Here is an 18,484-nt window from a genome sequence, read left to right as displayed (position 1 = left end):
TGATCTATGTAATTTGTATCTATCAAATGTATATTGCATCTATTGATCTATGTAATCTATGTATCTATCTATCAAATCTATCTATCTCGTGGCCGGACTGTTTTGTGACAGCCACTTGTGTTTCGGCCAAATGTCCGTTGGCCAAATGTCCGTCGGCTAAAAGTCCGGCCACGATTGCACGCGCAGTGCCCCAAATTTCAAGTAGGAGGACCGAGCAAGCATCTTTTTCCATGTCCCGGTTCCTAAAATCCATGCCATATACACGTCCCCTGGCGCTGCAACTGCCTCTGGGAACCTTACCATGGGTCCCAGAGCACACGTCTTGTAATTCTCTGTCTGGGAAATTATATATCTATCAAATCTATTATTTATCTATCAAATCTATCTAACTATCAATCGTATCTATCAAATGTATATTGCATCTATTGATCTATGTAATTCATATCTATCAAATGTATATTGGATCTATTGATCTATGTAATTTGTATCTATCAAATGTATATTGCATCTATTGATCTATGTAATTCGTATCTATCTAATGTATATTGCATCTATTTATCTATGCAATTCGTATCTATCAAATGTATATTGCATCTATTGATCTATGTAATTTGTATCTATCTAATGTATATTGCATCTATTGATCTACTGTATGTAATTCGTATCAATCAAATGTATATTGCATCTATTGATCTATGTAATTCGTATCTATCAAATGTATATTGCATCTATTGATCTATGTAATTTGTATCTATCAAATGTATATTGCATCTATTGATCTATGTAATCTATGTATCTATCTATCAAATCTATCTATCTCGTGGTTGTGCAAATGGACTGTTTGCGGTTGTTTGCGGTGCGTTACACGGGGAGTTTGGTCTGTCACTGTGAAGCGGGCGTAACCCTTACACTACCTGATCGATACAACATCATACCTGATGTTTTAAAGCACGTTATTCCAAACAATTTAGGAATGTTAGGTGATTTATGCCCTTTATGGCTTAAAACCAGACTCTGCATCAACAATGTAATTTTCCTTGGGAGTTTTGCCATGGATCCCCCTCCGGCATGCCACAGTCCAGGTGTTAGTCCCCTTGAAACAACTTTTCCATCACTATTGTGGCCAGAAAGAGTCCCTGTTGGTTTTAAAGTTCGCCTGCCTATTAAAGTCAATAGCGGTTCGCCCGGTTCGCCGGTTCGCGAACAGTTGCAGAAGTTCGAGTCCGCAGTTCGCGAACCGAAATTTTTAGGTTCGCCACATCACTATTCACTATTCATGTGATCTCAGCTACCAATCTTACGGTTCTGTTTCTATAGCAAATTATGTGATTGGGTTACTATATTTATACTTAAAGAGACAGTCTATCTCCAGAATGTTTATTGTTTAAAAAGATAGATAATCCTTTTATTACCCATTCCCCAGTTTTGCATAACCAACACTGTTATATTATTATACTTCTTACCTCTATGATTATCATGTATTTAAGCCTCTGCAGACTGCCACCTTATTTCAGTTCTTTTGACAGACTTGCATTTTAGCCAATCAGTGCCCTCTCATAAGAAACTCCACAGGTGTGAGCACAATGTTATCAATATGGCACACATTAACTAATTCCCTCGAGCTGTGAAAAACTGTCAAAATGCTGTGAGATAAGAGGCTGCCTTCAAGGGCTTATAAAATAGCATATGCGTCTACCTAGGTTTAGCTTTCAACAAAGAATACCAAGAGAACAAAGCAAATTTGATGATCAAATTATATTTTAAAGTTGTTTAAAATTGTATGCCCTATCTTAATCATGAAAGCTTAATTTTGACTAGACTGTCCCTTTAACCTCAACAAACCCAACATTCATAATTGTCACAAAAAAAACTCTTAATATTCCAATACAAGTGAAAACTTTTTTCATAGTTTTTAGTTACACGTTAATAAAATAATCCTTCCCTACCTTAAAAAAGTTGTAAATAAAGGCTCAAAAGCACTTTTATACTATGGGTCTTGTAGCAAAAAGAAATATGATTTTCAAAATAGTATTTATCATTGCAATTCAGAGTTTGGACATACAAAATGCATATAAAATTACTCAATATAAATGTGTTCATTGTAAGTCATGAATTGATGTTATGAGTTAAGTGAAAAAGCTGCATTCAAACACCATAGGCAGTTATCATCAATAGTGAGTCAATTAGTCACCATGTTTTACATTTTTTATTGGTTACATATATTTTGTTTTACACACACACACACACACACACACACACACACACACACACAAAGGCTTTTCTTTGTTTACCAAATTCAAGTGTAATAAAACATGAAAGTTATACTGAATATGTAATCTGAGTGGTCTAATTAACTTAAAGGGACAGTCTAGTCAAAATTAAACTTTCATGATTCAGATAGGGCATGCAATTTTAAACAACATTTTAATTGACTTTTATTATTACACCAGGTGATAAGCCTGCCCAGAAGGCAGTCTATGTTTAGAAACTACAACCCCCCAAGCTAAATTTCAAAATTTCAGCCAAAAGGAATGCAAGGAACCCCAAATTGATTGCGGTACCTTGCATTCAATCTTCAATTTGCGACGGACATCCAATAAAGTGGAGTCTCCATGCTACAGAGGAAGTTTCCGCCAATGACCGCCGCCAATGTAAAAGAGCTGATTTCTTTAGGGCAATGCCCTCCAAAAAGTCCTAAGGGCTTATTGGTAGTTTATTCTTAGATTAGGGGGTGTTTTTATTTTGGGGGACTTTTTTATTTTCATAGGGATTAGGTTTCCTTTTTTTATTTTGGATAATGTGGTTTATTTTTTTGTGTAATGTTAGACTTTTTTAATTTTGTGTAATGTTAGACTTTTTTATTTTCTGTAATTTTAGATTAGTTTAAATTTAGTTTTCTTTATTTTTAAAGTAATGTTAGGTTTTTTTTTTTATTTTAATAACAATATGGTTAACAGTCCCTTCAAATACTTCTGTGTTATGACTCAATGGCAAATAGGCTTTACTAACATGGTTGTGTTAATGTTCAAATGCTAACTAGGTTAATTTATACAGCTATTTTCAATGGGTAACGACTTATATAATACTGCTGTTTTAGTGCTCTGTTATTAATGATGTGTTAATCATTAATGGCTAATAAGCTCTGAAGATGGCATTGTTCTAGTGCCCAATGGCTAATTGGTTTTACTAATACTGGTGTGCAAATTCTCAGTAGCTAACATCTACTTATGACGCTTGCTAATGCTGTGCACCCTTCACTTGTTCCCAGTTTGTTGGATTGAGAGTTTGCATTGCGTGGCTGTTTTAGCCTCCCAGGTTTTTGGAAGGGACCTTGACGTGGTACCTGGGCTTGTCCCATTTGGCCAAATGCGGTAACTAACACTTCCATTTAGGCTTTTAATCTTAGCTGGGAGCTTGTGAGTGCTGGACTTTCCCTGTGTGTTGTATTAATTTGTTTTGTAATTTCCCCTATGGTTCTTGCACCCAGACCTGTCTGGGGTTAACTGCCTGTGACTCTGGGGACAGCACAGCTTCCTGTGAGTGCCAGTGAGCACCAGGGGCTGAGCATGTTGCAGGGTCATGGAATGTGTAACCGTTTCGGTCTGAGAGTGCAGTCCCCTTCCGTGTTTTGTATATGTCTGGGGTGATTACATAAGCCTGTGCACCCTTCACTTGTTCCCAGTTTGTTGGATTGAGAGCTTGCATTGTGTGGCTGTTTTAGGGTCCCAGGTTTTTAGAAGGGACCTTAACGTCGTACCTGAGTATTTTGCGGGTTCATGGGATGTGTACCCGGTTCGGTCTGAGAGTGCAGTCCCCTTCCATGTGTTGGATATATATATATATATATATTTATATACACAAATAGAATATACCACCTACAAGCAGTGATATAAGCTTTGGAACTTAACGAGCGCAAATGAAAGGGGTCCACACAACAAAATAATAAAATACAAAATAATATAATGGTAAGAAATATTTATATTATAACTAACTAAAAGGAATTATTAAATCTCTACTGAATACGTTACTTATACAAAGGTACCAGTGGCATAACGAAGTACTATGTAATTGGATTTAATTTAATCTTTGACCTAAATACTTAGTTTCAAAAGAAAGCTGCTAGCCACAAGAACCCCCAACAGCGAAATATCTTTTTCCAAATATTTCTATTCAAGTTACAAAAGATAAAAAGAGGGGAATGGCGGATATGAGGCAAGTGTTAAAATAAGAGACAAAATATTAGACTTATTGATACTAAATCCAAAGTAGAAATACAAATGCACATATAATATATATACACTTTTAAATACTGAGAGATATAGTATGGTAGTAAAAACCTATATCCAATAAAAAAATGTACATAAATGGAGAAAAACAGCTAATATATATCACAGATAGAAATGGATAAGAAATGGGAAAGAAATAAAATTATATTGATAAATCCCAAAGCGAAAGGACACAGTTCAAGCCCAATAGAAAACACACAAAGTGTCCATGATATCAGCTGCAATAGTCCCATGAGTTCAGAAGCATTCCGATAGGTCAAGGGGATACACTCAAGCCCTTATGAAAATATACTCACAAGAGCTACCCTCAATCAATATGAGGAAAGGGTAGAGTGTGGGTCCTCAATGGAACTTGTAAACGATTCCTTGTGCGTTCTTTTAGTTCAGGATCCCTTGTCCGGCTTGAGCGAGTATGAAATAAATAAATAAAGTGCAATACTAGTGCAATAAAGTATGACACTTACCCGATAAATTAATTTCTTTCATAGTGGCAAGAGTCCATGAGCTAGTGATGTATGGGATATGCATTTCTACCAGAAGTTTCCCAAACCTCAAATGCCTATAAATACACCTCCCACCTCACTCATACCGCAGTTTAACGTATAGCCAAGTAGTGAGGTGTAAAAAAACAAGGAGTAAAAAGCATCAAAAAGAGGAACTGGAAAAATAATGTGCTTTATACAAAAAAATCATATTCACAAAAAATAGGGTGGGTCTCATGGACTCTTGCCACTATGAAAGAATTGAATTTATCAGGTAATTTTTTTTACATAAATTATGTTTTCTTTCATGTAAGTGACAAGAGTCCATGAACTAGTGACATATAGGATATAATACCCAAGATGTAGAAGTCCACGAGTCACTAGAGAGGGAGGGATAAAATAAAAACAGCTATTTCCGCTGAGAAATTAAATCCAAAAAATAATTAAGTTTTCATAAATAATTAATTGGCACTAGAATCAAACTGAGACAGCTGCCTGAAAACTCTTTCAACCAAAGGCTGCTTCCAAAGAAGCAAACACATTAAAATGGAAAAATTAAATAAATGAATGCAAAGAAGACCAAGTTACTGCTTTGTAAATTTAATCAACTGAAGCTTCATTCTTGAAAACCCAAGATATGGCAACTAATCTAGTAGAATGAGCTGTGATACGCTGAAGCGGAGACTGCCCCGCCTTCAAATAAGCCTTGTGATTCTAAATCTTCAACCAAGATGCCAAAGAAATGGCAAAGGCTTTCTGACCTTTTCTGAAACCAGAACAAATAACAAATAGACTAAGAAGTCTTTCAGAAATATATAGTAACCTCAACATAATATTTCAAAGCTCTTACCATATACAAAGAATGAAAAAAAACTTTTAGAAGTATTCTTAGGATTAGGACATAAGGAAGAAACAATAATTTCCCTAGATGTTGTTAGAATTCACAATTTAAAGCAAAACAAATAAAAACAAAGTCCACAAGACAGCTTATCTTGATGGAAAATTAGATAATGAGACTCACAATAGATAGCAGACAATTCAGAAAACACTTTCTAAACTTTCTAAAGTAGATACAAATCCAAAGAATGCATAGGCCCAAAAGAAGAGCCTGCAACATCTTTAAAACCAAATTGAGACTCCAAGAAGGAGAAATTGATTTAATAACAGGCTTGAAAGAATCAAAACCTGAACAAAACAGTGAATATCAGAAAGCTTAGCAATCTTTCTATGAAATAAGACACAAAGAGCAGAGATTTGTCCATCAAAGTATTTGCAGACAAAACCTTTTATCCAAACTATCCTGAATAAGCGGTAAAATCCTAGGAATTCAAAAGAATTCCAAGAATAATCATGAGTGGAACCCCATGAAATATAGGTTTTCATGATAAATTTTCCTTGAAACAGACTACGAGCCTGTATCATAGAATTAATTACTGAATCACAGAATCCTCTATGACTTAAGAACTAAGCATTTAATTTATATGTCTTCAAATTCAGAGATTTGAAATCCTGATGGAAAAATGATCTTAGAGATCCCCTTGGAAAAAGAACCAGAGATGGAAAATTTTAAGCAGATTGGTAAAACCAAGGAACTGGCACTATACAAATAAATGATAATAATAATAATTATTCAGAATACTTCTGTATTTTCTTTTAAGATCTGTAATAAAGCATTATTAATAAAAGTATAGCACATAACAACATGAAGAACGTCACCACTTGTGCACCATCGGCTTAGCTCTCAAGCGATTTTTAACATGAATTTTACTGTGCATTCCACTTTACATTCAGTTATTAGTTATTTCTTTGTCCATTACATTTTGTTCCCCATTTCTTTTGGATGTTTCGAATTCCGTTAAATGTCAGAATCTGTATAAATTCTTATAAATCTGTAATCTTCTGAGGCTTAATGCACATATCTATTTCTGTGAAATAAATCTTCTATCCTAATCTTTGATAAACCTTTTAATATACTTTCATTTTTCTATTATTATGCATTTTCTGGAACAGGGAGTTGGGAGGGGGATTCTTGGCTTTGATCCATCAGTGTTTGGTGGGCAGAGGCTGCAATGATTGTGTACAGTTGAGTGTGTACAGTGGATAGGACAGGGTGTGGAATGGGAGTTGGCAAGTTTGTGTGGAGTTTGGGTGTACCACACCCAGGAGAAGCCTACCATGGTTGTGTCATTGGCGTGGTTTGGTGTAGCCAGGTTATGTTGTAGGTCGATTGGGTAATCTTTTTTTTTTATTATTTATTTATTTATTTATTTATTTATTTATTTATTTATTTATTTATATCCAGCAATGTGTACAATCAAATAAATTCAACCTTTTTATGCCATGCAGGGCCAGGTATAACATAATGTACTGCAAGACGAGAAAAAATTCCGAACATCAAATTTCACTTTCTCTTAGCGAATCAATAATACCCTTATGTGAAATATTTGTACACAAAGTTGGGATTTTTATATATTTTTAGCTAGACATGACAAAAATTAAACACTCGTTAACTAAACAAAAGCACAACAAAACAAGAAAAGAAGAGAAAAAAAAAGGGGGGGGGAGAGGAAAAATTAACTTTTGGCTGCGGAGAGTCACCACATTCCCAGAAGGACCAATTCCGTATCTCTGAATGGATAAATTAAATATTCTATCTCACTGGGGGGTAGAGCTTTAATAAAATTCGACCACTTGGAGAAGAAAGTCTTCACGTCTTGATTATTATGAAGATTAGTGTCAAGTTGTTCAATGATACACTGCTTCTTTAAGCAGTTCTTTACCTCTGAAATACGCGGGGTTCCTTTCGACTTCCATTTTTTCAGAATCAAGTATCTAACAGCAAGTATTACTAAGGTGACTATTTTAAGTTTATCCTGGGGGAGACCTAGATCTGTGACATGAAAAATTATATTTGAAGGGGATAAAGTCAAGGAGGGAATGCCCACTGTGTTACTTAACCAATATTAAATCTTTAACCAAAAGTTTCTAACTTTTGGGCAGTGCCAAAACATGTGGATGAGGCTGGCCGACATGAATGAGCATTTTGGACATTTATTAAAGCTGGCATTCCGACATTTAGTTCCTTTTTCTGGAGAAAAATATGTCATATGCACTAATTTTACATGTGCCTCCCGCCAAGAGGCAGAGAGAGTGGCATGCGAAATCACTTGAAATGATGAGATTACTACAGAAGCCTCCAGTGAGGTTTCCTCTAGAGCTGCTGCCCAATTAGCCTGCAGTTTTTCTATTGTATCTGGACCTTTAAGAGAGATCAGTTTTTGGTAGATATATGAAATTGAGGTTATACCACTTTTAACTAAATTAAGCCAATTTTCGAGAATACGTAAGGACCATTGCCAACCAAAATCGTTTATTAATTTAAAAGCATAATGTCTTGCTTGGAGGTAGGCATAATTTTTTTTGTTGGAGAGATGAAATTCCTCTTTAAGAGAGTTGAATGTTTTAATACACCTTCTCTCAAAATCTAGTAGCTGAGAGATGTTTATAAGGCCCAGTGATTCCCATTTGGTAAAGAGGGCAGATTGTATCCCAGTTTGGAATTGTGGGTTGTTTGAAAGTGGTACATACCTTGAAATCCTTGATTCAATGTGTAAAAAAGAACATAACTTCTTCCACATCTGAATTGGGTTATAGAAAGATTTTATCTTTTTTATTTCAGGAGAGATTATATTATTGTTGCAATGTAATAAGGCTATCAGGGAGTATGGATAGGCTATGTTACTTTCCAGTTCAAGGTTTGTTACATAGTTAGAATTAGTTGGCCAGTCCATAAGTTATAACCACTCTGGCTTGAAACACTACATTATACAGTTGTATATCTGGTAAAGAGAGTCCCCCACACTCTGTGGGGAACACTAATTTGGACAGTGAAATCCGGGGGTTTCCTATTCTGCCAGATGAAAGAGCGAAGGGCCGAGTTAAAAGATAAGATGTCTTTTGTTTTCAAGACAATTGGAGTGTTCTGGAGCATATATAAAATTTTCGGAAGCAGAGACATTTTATAAAGTGCTATACGTCCTGATAAAGACAAAGGGAGTTTCTGCCAGTTTTTAAAGGCTTCCATAACTTTCTTAAGGACAGGTAAAACATTCAAGTCGTACCAGGCACTAGGATCAGAAGAGATCCAGATACCTAAGTACCTGAATGCATCCTGTAAAATAGAGAACAGAATATTTTCACATGAGTCCTTAGTTTGTTTAAGCCAGCATAGCTCAGATTTTAAGATATTTACTTTGTAACCTGAGAAAGAGCTGAATTGATCAATAATTTCGAGAAGTTTGGAGATATTTCTGGCTGTATTCGATATATAAACCAGTACGTCATCCGCATATAGTGCGATTTGCAGTTCTTTTTCTTTTACCTTGATCCCTTCCAATTGATGTCTAATTTGTAAAGCAAGAGGCTCAATGGCCAAATCGAAGAGGAGAGGAGAGAGAGGACACCCCTGCCTGGTCCCTCTACCGAGTCTTATATCCTGAGTCATATCACCATTTACTAAAATTTTTGTGGCGGCGTTACTATATAAGTTATTAAAAAGACTTAGAAAATTACCTCCAATACCGAACTGCAGCAGTGTGAAGGACAGATGATCGTGATGTACCAAATCGAACGCCTTTTCAGCATCTATGGAAATGATCGCCCTGTAAGGGGTGTCCTCTCCCCCCAGTCCCCCTGATTCCTCCATCCTTTTAAAATATTCTATAGTCAAGAATACCTCTCTTATTTTGGCTGATGAGTTTCGCTTCAGAAGAAAACCAGCTTGGTCTTTGTGAATAATGGTGGGGAGCAAGGATTAAAGTCTATGTGCTAAGATGCCTGTAAAAAGTTTGTAATCTGTGTTTAAAAGCGCAATAGGCCTATATGACTCTTTTCTATTCGGTTCTTTGCCCGTCTTAAGTATAAGGGTTGTATATGACATGACAAATTCCTTAGTAGGAGTACTTCCAGTGATATAAATGTCATTAAAAAGTAAAGTTAGATGCCGTATTATGTCAGGTGCCAATATTTAATAAAATTCGTTCGGGAGCGCATCCGGTCCCGGGGCTTTGTTAAGGGCTAATCTTTGAATTGTAGTGGAAATTTCTGTTTCAGTGATAGGGGATTGTAATGTTTCTATTAAATCAGGAGATAAGGACGAAAAGACTATCTTATCCCAGAAATGTTCCCTCTGTATAATATTGGAGACCTTGTGGGTATATAGTAACTTGTAATATTCTGCAAATACTTTACGTATTTCTTCCGGGGAGGTAAGATAAAATAAAAACTAAAATAAAAAATAAAAACAGCTATTTCCGCTGAGAAATTAAATCCAAAAAATAATTAAGTTTTCATAAATAATTCATTGGCACTAGAATCAAACTGAGACAGCTGCCTGAAAACTCTTTCAACCAAAGGCTGCTTCCAAAGAAGCAAACACATTAAAATGGTAAAATTAAATAAATGGATGCAAAGAAGACCAAGTTACTGCTTTGCAAATTTAATCAACTGAAGCTTCATTCTTGAAAACCCAAGATATGGCAACTAATCTAGTAGAATGAGCTGTAATACGCTGAAGCAGAGACTGCCCCGCCTTCAAATAAGCCTTGTGATTCTAAATCTTCAACCAAGATGCCAAAGAAATGGCAAAGGCTTTCTGACCTTTTCTGAAACCAGAACAAATAACAAATAGACTAGAAGTCTTTCAGAAATATATAGTAACCTCAACATAATATTTCAAAGCTCTTACCATATCCAAAGAATGAAAAAACCTTTTAGAAGTATTCTTAGGATTAGGACATAAGGAAGAAACAATAATTTCCCTAGATGATGTTAGAATTCACAATTTAAAGCAAAACAATTAAAAACAAAGTCCACAAGACAGCTTATCTTGATGGAAAATTAGATAATGAGACTCACAATAGATAGCAGACAATTCAGAAAACTCTTCTAGCAGAAGATATAGCCAAAAGAAATAACACTTTCTAAACTTTCTAAAGTAGATACAAATCCAAAGAATGCATAGGCCCAAAAGAAGAGCCTGCAACATCTTAAAAACCAAATTGAGACTCCAAGAAGGAGAAATTGATTTAATAACAGGCTTGAAACGAATCAAAACCTGAACAAAACAGTGAATATCAGAAAGCTTAGCAATCTTTCTATGAAATAAGACAGAAAGAGCAGAGATTTGTCAATCAAAGTATTTGCAGACAAAACCTTTTATCCAAACTATCCTGAATACGCAGTAAAATCCTAGGAATTCAAAAGAATTCCAAGAATAATCATGAGTGGAACCCCATGAAATATAGGTTTTCATGATAAATTTTCCTTGAAACAGACTACGAGCCTGTATCATAGAATTAATTACTGAATCACAGAATCCTCTATGACTTAAGAACTAAGCATTTAATTTATATGCCTTCAAATTCAGAGATATGAAATCCTGATGGAAAAATGATCTTGGAGATCCCCTTGGAAAAAGAACCAGAGATGGAAAATTTTAAGCAGATTGGTAAAACCAAGGAACTGGCCTTATACAAATAAATGATAATAATAATAATTATTCAGAATACTTCTGTATTTTCTTTTAAGATCTGAAGTAAAGCATTAATAATAGTATAGCACATAACATGAAGAACGTCACCACTTGTGCACTATCGGCTTAGCTCTCAAGCGATTTTTGACATGAATTTTACCGTGCATTCCACTTAACATTCAGGTATTAGTTATTTCTTTGTCCATTACATTTTGTTCCCCATTTCTTTTGGATGTTTCGGATTCCGTTAAATGTCAGAATCTGTATAAATTCGGATAAATCTGTAATCTTCTGAGGCTTAATGCACATATCTAGATGATACTGTGGTAGGCTCAAAAGTGTGCATGTCTTCTGTTAGTGTTGAAGAGAAGGGTAGTTTGTAATATCATAACTGATATTAACTAACAACCCTCCAGATTAAGATTGTCACCCTTTGTTCTGATGTTCTTTCTGTGAAATAAATCTTCTATCCTCATCTTTGATAAACCTTTTAATATACTTTAATTTTTCTTTCATTATGCATTTTCTGGAACAGGGAGTTGGGAGGGGGGTTGTTGGCTTTGATCAATCGGTGTTTGGTGGGCAGAGGCTGCAATGAGTGTGTACAGTTGAGTGTGTACAGTGGATAGGACAGGGTGTGGAATGGGAGTTGGCAAGTTTGTGTGGAGTTTGGGTGTACCACACCCAGGAGAAGCCTACCATGGTTGTGTCATTGGCGTGGATTGGTGTAGCCAGGTTATGTTGTAGGTGGATTGGGTAATCTTTAGAATACAGGATGTCCACTTTAATGGGGGAGAAGAAAGTGAGCAATGTGTGACAATCCTGCGATATCCAAGAAGACTGTGAGGTATATCACCTTCCTTCTATCTCCACTGAAATCTGTACATAGTAAAGTCTTTCCTTGGAAGATTTTTTTTTTTTTAATCCACTTACCATTTCATCAGATAGAGGGTTAACTGCACACATATTTTTTTATTCTGAATATTGCACTGTGTTTATTGGTATTACCAGGATACTTCATATGATGAGCACTATGTGTTTTTTTTTTTCAGTTCTTAAACGGACACTAAAGTTGTAAGAGAGTGTATTATTTACTTCAATTATCAAATTGTGCAGAAGGTAACAGCTCATATAGAGCATGTGCAAACGTTCAACATGTATATGAGTCTGTGATTAGCTGCTGGCAGCCACATGACTCAGGGTGTTGGCAAATTAAAGGAAATTTTAAGTGTGATTGCATTGTCTTTTTATTGTGCACTTTTTGATTATGCATTTCTACTGTATTTAATGGTCCTTTTAACTACAGTACTTTTTTGCTTTATCACAGGGAATACAAAGCTTCTAATCCCAAATACCTTTAAATAAAAATGTTTTTTTAACCCAGCTGGGCATTCTCAAACAGAAATCAAAACATTATCTATTCTCATTGGTACAATTTATATTTTAATTGTATAACTCTTTTTCTTTCTTTTTCTTTTTTCTAAATATTTTTCTTATTATCTGTGTATCTATATATAATTTTGTGCAGTATGAGTCATAAAATATTTTATTTTTAAAATGTACAAAGCATTTTTATCCCAACAACTATAAATTAATAAATGTGCAGATTTTGTTGACAAATTAATAGTAATACAGCCATTGCGTTGTTCAGTGTTTTTATTATTATCAGTTACTACTAAATGTGTTTTATGAATTATTCATAAATAAACAAAGTACAGAAACCATGTATTCTTTAAACAGTTTTTTGCCTTTTTTATAATTTTCCAATAAGCTTCTAAATAATATAGAAAGTTGATTATTTTGTATAATTTAGGCTCATCTGTTGATTTTATTTGCGTTAATATTTTAGAGCCATGGATTTCCCATTTGGATTCTTCATTTCTTGGCACTACCACCACCATGGCTGACTTGACCACCTTGACTACCACCTCCATAGCTCACTTGACCTCCAAAGCCTCCACCACTGCCATAACTACCTTGTCCTCCACCACTCTGCTGGCAAGGATCAACTACACCTGAAAAAGAATGAATTTGAATAGAGATGAATTAAATTATTATTCATCTTGGAAAAAATATAATACAATTATGTAAAACATTATTTCCCACATCAAAGGGCAAAGAGGTTCTGTCCATGTGTCCCAGATTATCAAAGATAGGCAGATAATATTATAGATTACATGTAAATATTACATGTAGATGATAGATAGAAAGATTTCCATCAGAATACCACTAGCAGAAGATAAACAGGAACCTCCACACCCGTACCCCTCTTGTATCTGGTAATAAAACAGTTTATAAGAACACTCTCTATTGTTAGACCCACACATAAATCTGTTTAAGGATAATCTATACATCCTTAAAATCATTTCTAATAAACTTTACTGGGCAGCCCAGGATATTGAACAAATAACATAAGACAATGTTTAGTGTAGTATAAACATTTGACCAGATGCCACTTTGCAAATATAGACTACACTGCTAATGAAAATTGTGACCCTGATAGTAAAATGTATTTATTTAAAAGACACACTTTAAACATTACAAAGTTAATCATATAATGTAAATCTTTTAAATCATATACTTTCAAAAGCTTTTTAATCTAATACTGCAACTTTGTTGTTGTATTTCCTACATATCTTCACTGTCACCCTTTAATTATTTAAATCATTTTTTACTTTTTCCTACCTGTACATTGGCTAACTTGACCACTTTGACTACCACCTCCATAGCTCACTTGACCTCCAAAGCCTCCACCACTGCCATAACTACCTTGTCCTCCACCACTCTGCTGGCAAGGATCAACTACACCTGAAAAAGAATGAATTTGAATAGAGATGAATTAAATTATTATTCATCTTGGAAAAAATATAATACAATTATGTAAAACATTATTTCCCACATCAAAGGGCAAAGAGGTTCTGTCCATGTTTCCCAGATTATTAAAGATAGGCAGATAATATTATAGATTACATGTAAATATTACATGTAAATGATAGGTAGATAGATAGATAGATATATATATAGATAGATTTCCATCAGAATACCACTAGCAGAAGATAAACAGGAACCTCCAACCCCGTACCCCTCTTGTGTCTGGTAATAAAACAGTTTATATGAACACTCACTATTGCTAGACCCACACATAAATCTGTATAAGAATAATCTATACATCCTTAAAATCATTTCTAATAAACTTTACTGGGCAGCGCAGGATATTGAACATAGAACATAAGACAATGTTTAGTGTAGTATAATCATTTGACTAGATGCCACTTTGCAATTATAGACTACACTGCTAATGAAAATTGTGACCCTGATAGTAAAACGTATTTATTTAAAAGATACACTTTAAACATTACAAAGTTAATCATATACTGTAAATCTTTAAAATCATATACTTTCAAAAGCTTTTTAATCTAATACTGCAACTTTGTTGTTGTATTTCCTACATATCCTCACTGTCACCCTTTAATTATTTAAATCATTTTTTACTTTTTCCTACCTGTACATTGGCTGACTTGACCACCTTGACTACCACCTCCATAGCTCACTTGACCTCCAAAGCCTCCACCACTGCCATAACTACCTTGTCCTCCACCACTCTGCTGGCAAGGATCAACTACACCTGGAAAACAATGAATTTGAATAGATATGAATTAAATCATTATTCATCTTGGAAAAAATCTAATACAATTATGTAAAACATTATTCCCCACATCAAAGGGCAAAGAGGTCCTGTCCATGTTTCACAGATTATAAAAGATAACAGACAATATTATAGATTACATGTAAATATTACATGTAGATGATAGATAGATTTCCATGCTATCAGACTACCACTAGCAGAAGATAAACAGGAACCTCCACACCCCGTACCCCTCTTGTATCTGGTAATAAAACAGTTTATATGAACACTCACTATTGCCAGACCCACACATAAATCTGTTTAAGAATAATCTATACATCCTTAAAATCATTTCTAATAAACTTAACTGGGCAGCCCAGGATATTGAACATAGAACATAAGACAATGTTTAGTGTAGTATAAACATTTGGCCAGATGCCACTTTGCAATTATAGACTACCCTGCTAATGAAAATTGTGACCCTGATAGTAAAACATATTTATTTAAAAGACACACTTTAAACATTACAAAGTTAATCATATATTGTAAATCTTTTAAATCATATACTTTCAAAAGCTTTTTAATCTAATACTGCAACTTCATTGTTGTATTTCCTCTATATCCTCACTGTCACCCTTTAATTATTTAAATCATTTTTTACTTTCTCCTACCTTTTTGAGTTGAGATGTTGACGTTTTGGCATGGATCAACTGTAACACAAGCTGAAAATAGAAAAGAAAAACAACATGAATATTTATACTTTAATTGATAAGGAGAGGAAAAACCTAAATCTTCACAGGTTATTAAAGGAGAATTTGCTTTGACCAGCAACTTTATGTAGAATAAGTTACTAACTGTTGCTCAGATAAAAAGTTTCTTTCTAAAAATACAATTTATGCCCCAAGGTGTGGACTTTGTTTTTGCACCAAAAGGAACTGCATTTGCTTAGAGTAAAATTAGATCAGTGTTTCAGAATGCAAAATTAAATTTGCTCATTAATCAAGGGTGCTTCATAAAAGAATAATTAAGAAATGTTGTGAATTAACCAGTGAAATAGGTTAGATACATTAAAACAAAACTACATTTTATATTCGTTGTTGCTTTTCCTTTAATAAAAATAAAAAATAGTTTATATTTTGTAAGAATACTCTAGACAAAAACAATATATAGCATCACACATTAAACATAAAAAGTGTAGGCACTTTATTATTAGATATGTGGTCAGACAAAAAAAAATGTTTTGGGGCAAATCATTTGTGATGAAAAAAAAAATGTCTTTTATCACAAAATTCTTTAACAGGGTCCTTGAAAAATCTATTTGTTTACTATTTCCTAGGAAAACATAATCAGGGAAGCAGAGGAGCAGCTGTAAAAAAAGCTTAAACTTAAGGTAAAATAGTAGCAAGTGATAGTGCTACATGCCAGCAGCAGCACTCATTTTTCTTTTTCTTTTTTGTGTAAATGGGCCATGCTGGCTATAAACAAAAATGAAGCTTACATACTTATTTTCTGACATTGGGATCAATCAACTAGCAAGGACATTGCTAAATATTTATTAAATTGTGTACTTTTGAACTTTTGAAACCTTTCTCACCTAAAAAATAAAAATATAACTTTTTGAAGTCTTTGTTGTCTCCAGAAAAGCCGTTCTTACTTTAAGAGTAACACTTTTAACCACACAAATGAATAAACCACATTATGTTGCATGCATTTTATTAGTTTGTTTCCCAAGGCTGTTTGTTTATTTTTTTAAGATGAATGTGATATCTTCTAATTAAATCTAAAAAAATAATGTGATATCAAAAGTTTCAAGTCAATGGGCTTTATTTCTCACCAGCCTCACAGTTAGTAGGCAGCAATATGCTGCCTACATTTAACATTGTACAAGAATGATGCAAGAGGGGCCTGTCAATCATCCAGATCAGGATGATCGGGATTGGTGGCGCAAAGGTTAAGTAGCAGCGGGAATCAGGCACATGAGCCTGAAACGTTGGGGCTATACCAGCTTGATAAATGGAGCCCTGTATTTTTAAAACACAATATATAAATGTAAGTTCTGCAAACACAGTGCAGTAGCAAGATGTAAGCATGAGGAAATATTTTAGATACCTATCATTTTTAGATTTCTTAAAATGTATTTGGAACAATTCACAAAATAAAGAAAAAATAGGACAAAGACAAATTACTTAACCAAGTTACAAAGGGACACGTAAGACCAAAAGAGCTTATATCAACTAGTTATTTGTTGTTTTATATAAAGCACCATATAAAATAATTAATGCGCCATTTCATAGAGCATATACAATTACAAAAAAATATACAGTTTTTTAAGCCTTTTGTTTTTTGTTGTTGCTATTTTTAGTTTTTTTTTTTAAATTAGGCATTTTGCATTCATCCAGACTCTTAAATCAAATATCAAATATAAAAAAGATTATATTTATGTATATACATCACAACTCCAGTGTTTAAAGCTGTTGAAAAAATTATATATGACTAATCCCATCTGAAAAGAAAAATAAATTAATTAATACACAGCAACTTACGGTTAGCTTTGTATCCTCCACCACCTCCTCCTCCACCTCCTCCTCCACCTCCACCACCACAACCACCTTTAACTCCAGACATAATTATGGTAACCACCGTTCTGCAAGGGGATGTGCCTGTGGAGTTTTGTGCCTTTGCTTTTATAGAGAAATCAAACCTATTTGAGATGCATATCATTATTTTGTTTTATTGACAGACCAATGAAATCCTTGTACAAACATCTATAATTGAATGTTTCAAAGTCAATCAATTTATTTTCTCTAATGCCATAACAGGGTGTATCTCATTTCTGTATATTTAGTTTTATTCCAGAAATGAATGGTGCAGTGCTTTGCTAATCTTATTTGTGAGTCATAACTATTATATTATTAGAACGTTGGCTAATTCATATGTGTCAGAATTCTTAAATGTATTAATAAATTAAGCTCTGTTCTCCTGCAGGATTTTTTATTCAGGTATAAATAACTTCTAGTCCAGAAAAAGACAATTCAATCCATATTACAACTTTTCCTGAGACAAATAGGTTATTATAGAAATTTAATTTTAATAAATAAATATGTTTTGGAAAAAAAATGTAAGATAATAAAAATATCCATTTAAAAATATTTTTCAGGGGGCGGAGTCTGGCCACGCAGGGAGATGGCCGCTTTCTAAATAGGCTCCTAATACCCATGTAAGCAAAACACCCAAAACCTGGCATATTCCCTCTCCCCCCTTACCAACTAGCAAAGGGCATGTAAGCTGAATTCTTGGGGAGCCCTCCGGTCACACTAAAAAGTAATATAAACTAACCGGTACATCACGCCAAGAACCCTGCGCTGCATCAGAAAACCACGCGGCCTTGCAGAGACACCAGCTATGACGACCGGCGAAAAGGCCGGTAAAGTACCCACCCTGCCCTGATCTCTCTCGAGGCAAAGACAGACAAGAGGAGGTAGACATTGACAGCGGAGTAGGTAAAAACCTCACCGCTGCTAGCTCAATTACGCTAGAGAGAGCATCCGCTCCTGTGACA

General features: G+C 34.5%; 1 protein-coding gene across 1 annotated transcript in view; it reads right to left on the bottom strand.

The window, feature by feature from the left end:
• LOC128640373 (loricrin-like) overlaps positions 1-18,269 on the bottom strand; it is a 28,587-nt gene extending 10,318 nt beyond the window's left edge. Inside the window, exons 1-7 of the mRNA XM_053692868.1 lie at positions 18,262-18,269; positions 17,469-17,626; positions 15,597-15,647; positions 14,803-14,925; positions 13,986-14,108; positions 13,209-13,315; positions 8,804-8,939 (exon numbers count right to left, since the gene is read on the bottom strand). Coding sequence (XP_053548843.1) covers positions 8,804-8,939; positions 13,209-13,315; positions 13,986-14,108; positions 14,803-14,925; positions 15,597-15,647; positions 17,469-17,626; positions 18,262-18,269 — 706 coding nt within the window. The remainder of the gene's footprint in view (positions 1-8,803; positions 8,940-13,208; positions 13,316-13,985; positions 14,109-14,802; positions 14,926-15,596; positions 15,648-17,468; positions 17,627-18,261) is intronic.
• Positions 18,270-18,484: the final 215 nt, after the last annotated feature.

This window comes from Bombina bombina, chromosome 9 (genome assembly GCF_027579735.1).
Source record: "Bombina bombina isolate aBomBom1 chromosome 9, aBomBom1.pri, whole genome shotgun sequence".
NCBI classification, from domain to species: Eukaryota; Metazoa; Chordata; class Amphibia; order Anura; family Bombinatoridae; genus Bombina; species Bombina bombina.
This window is presented reverse-complemented; position numbering and strand designations above follow the sequence as displayed.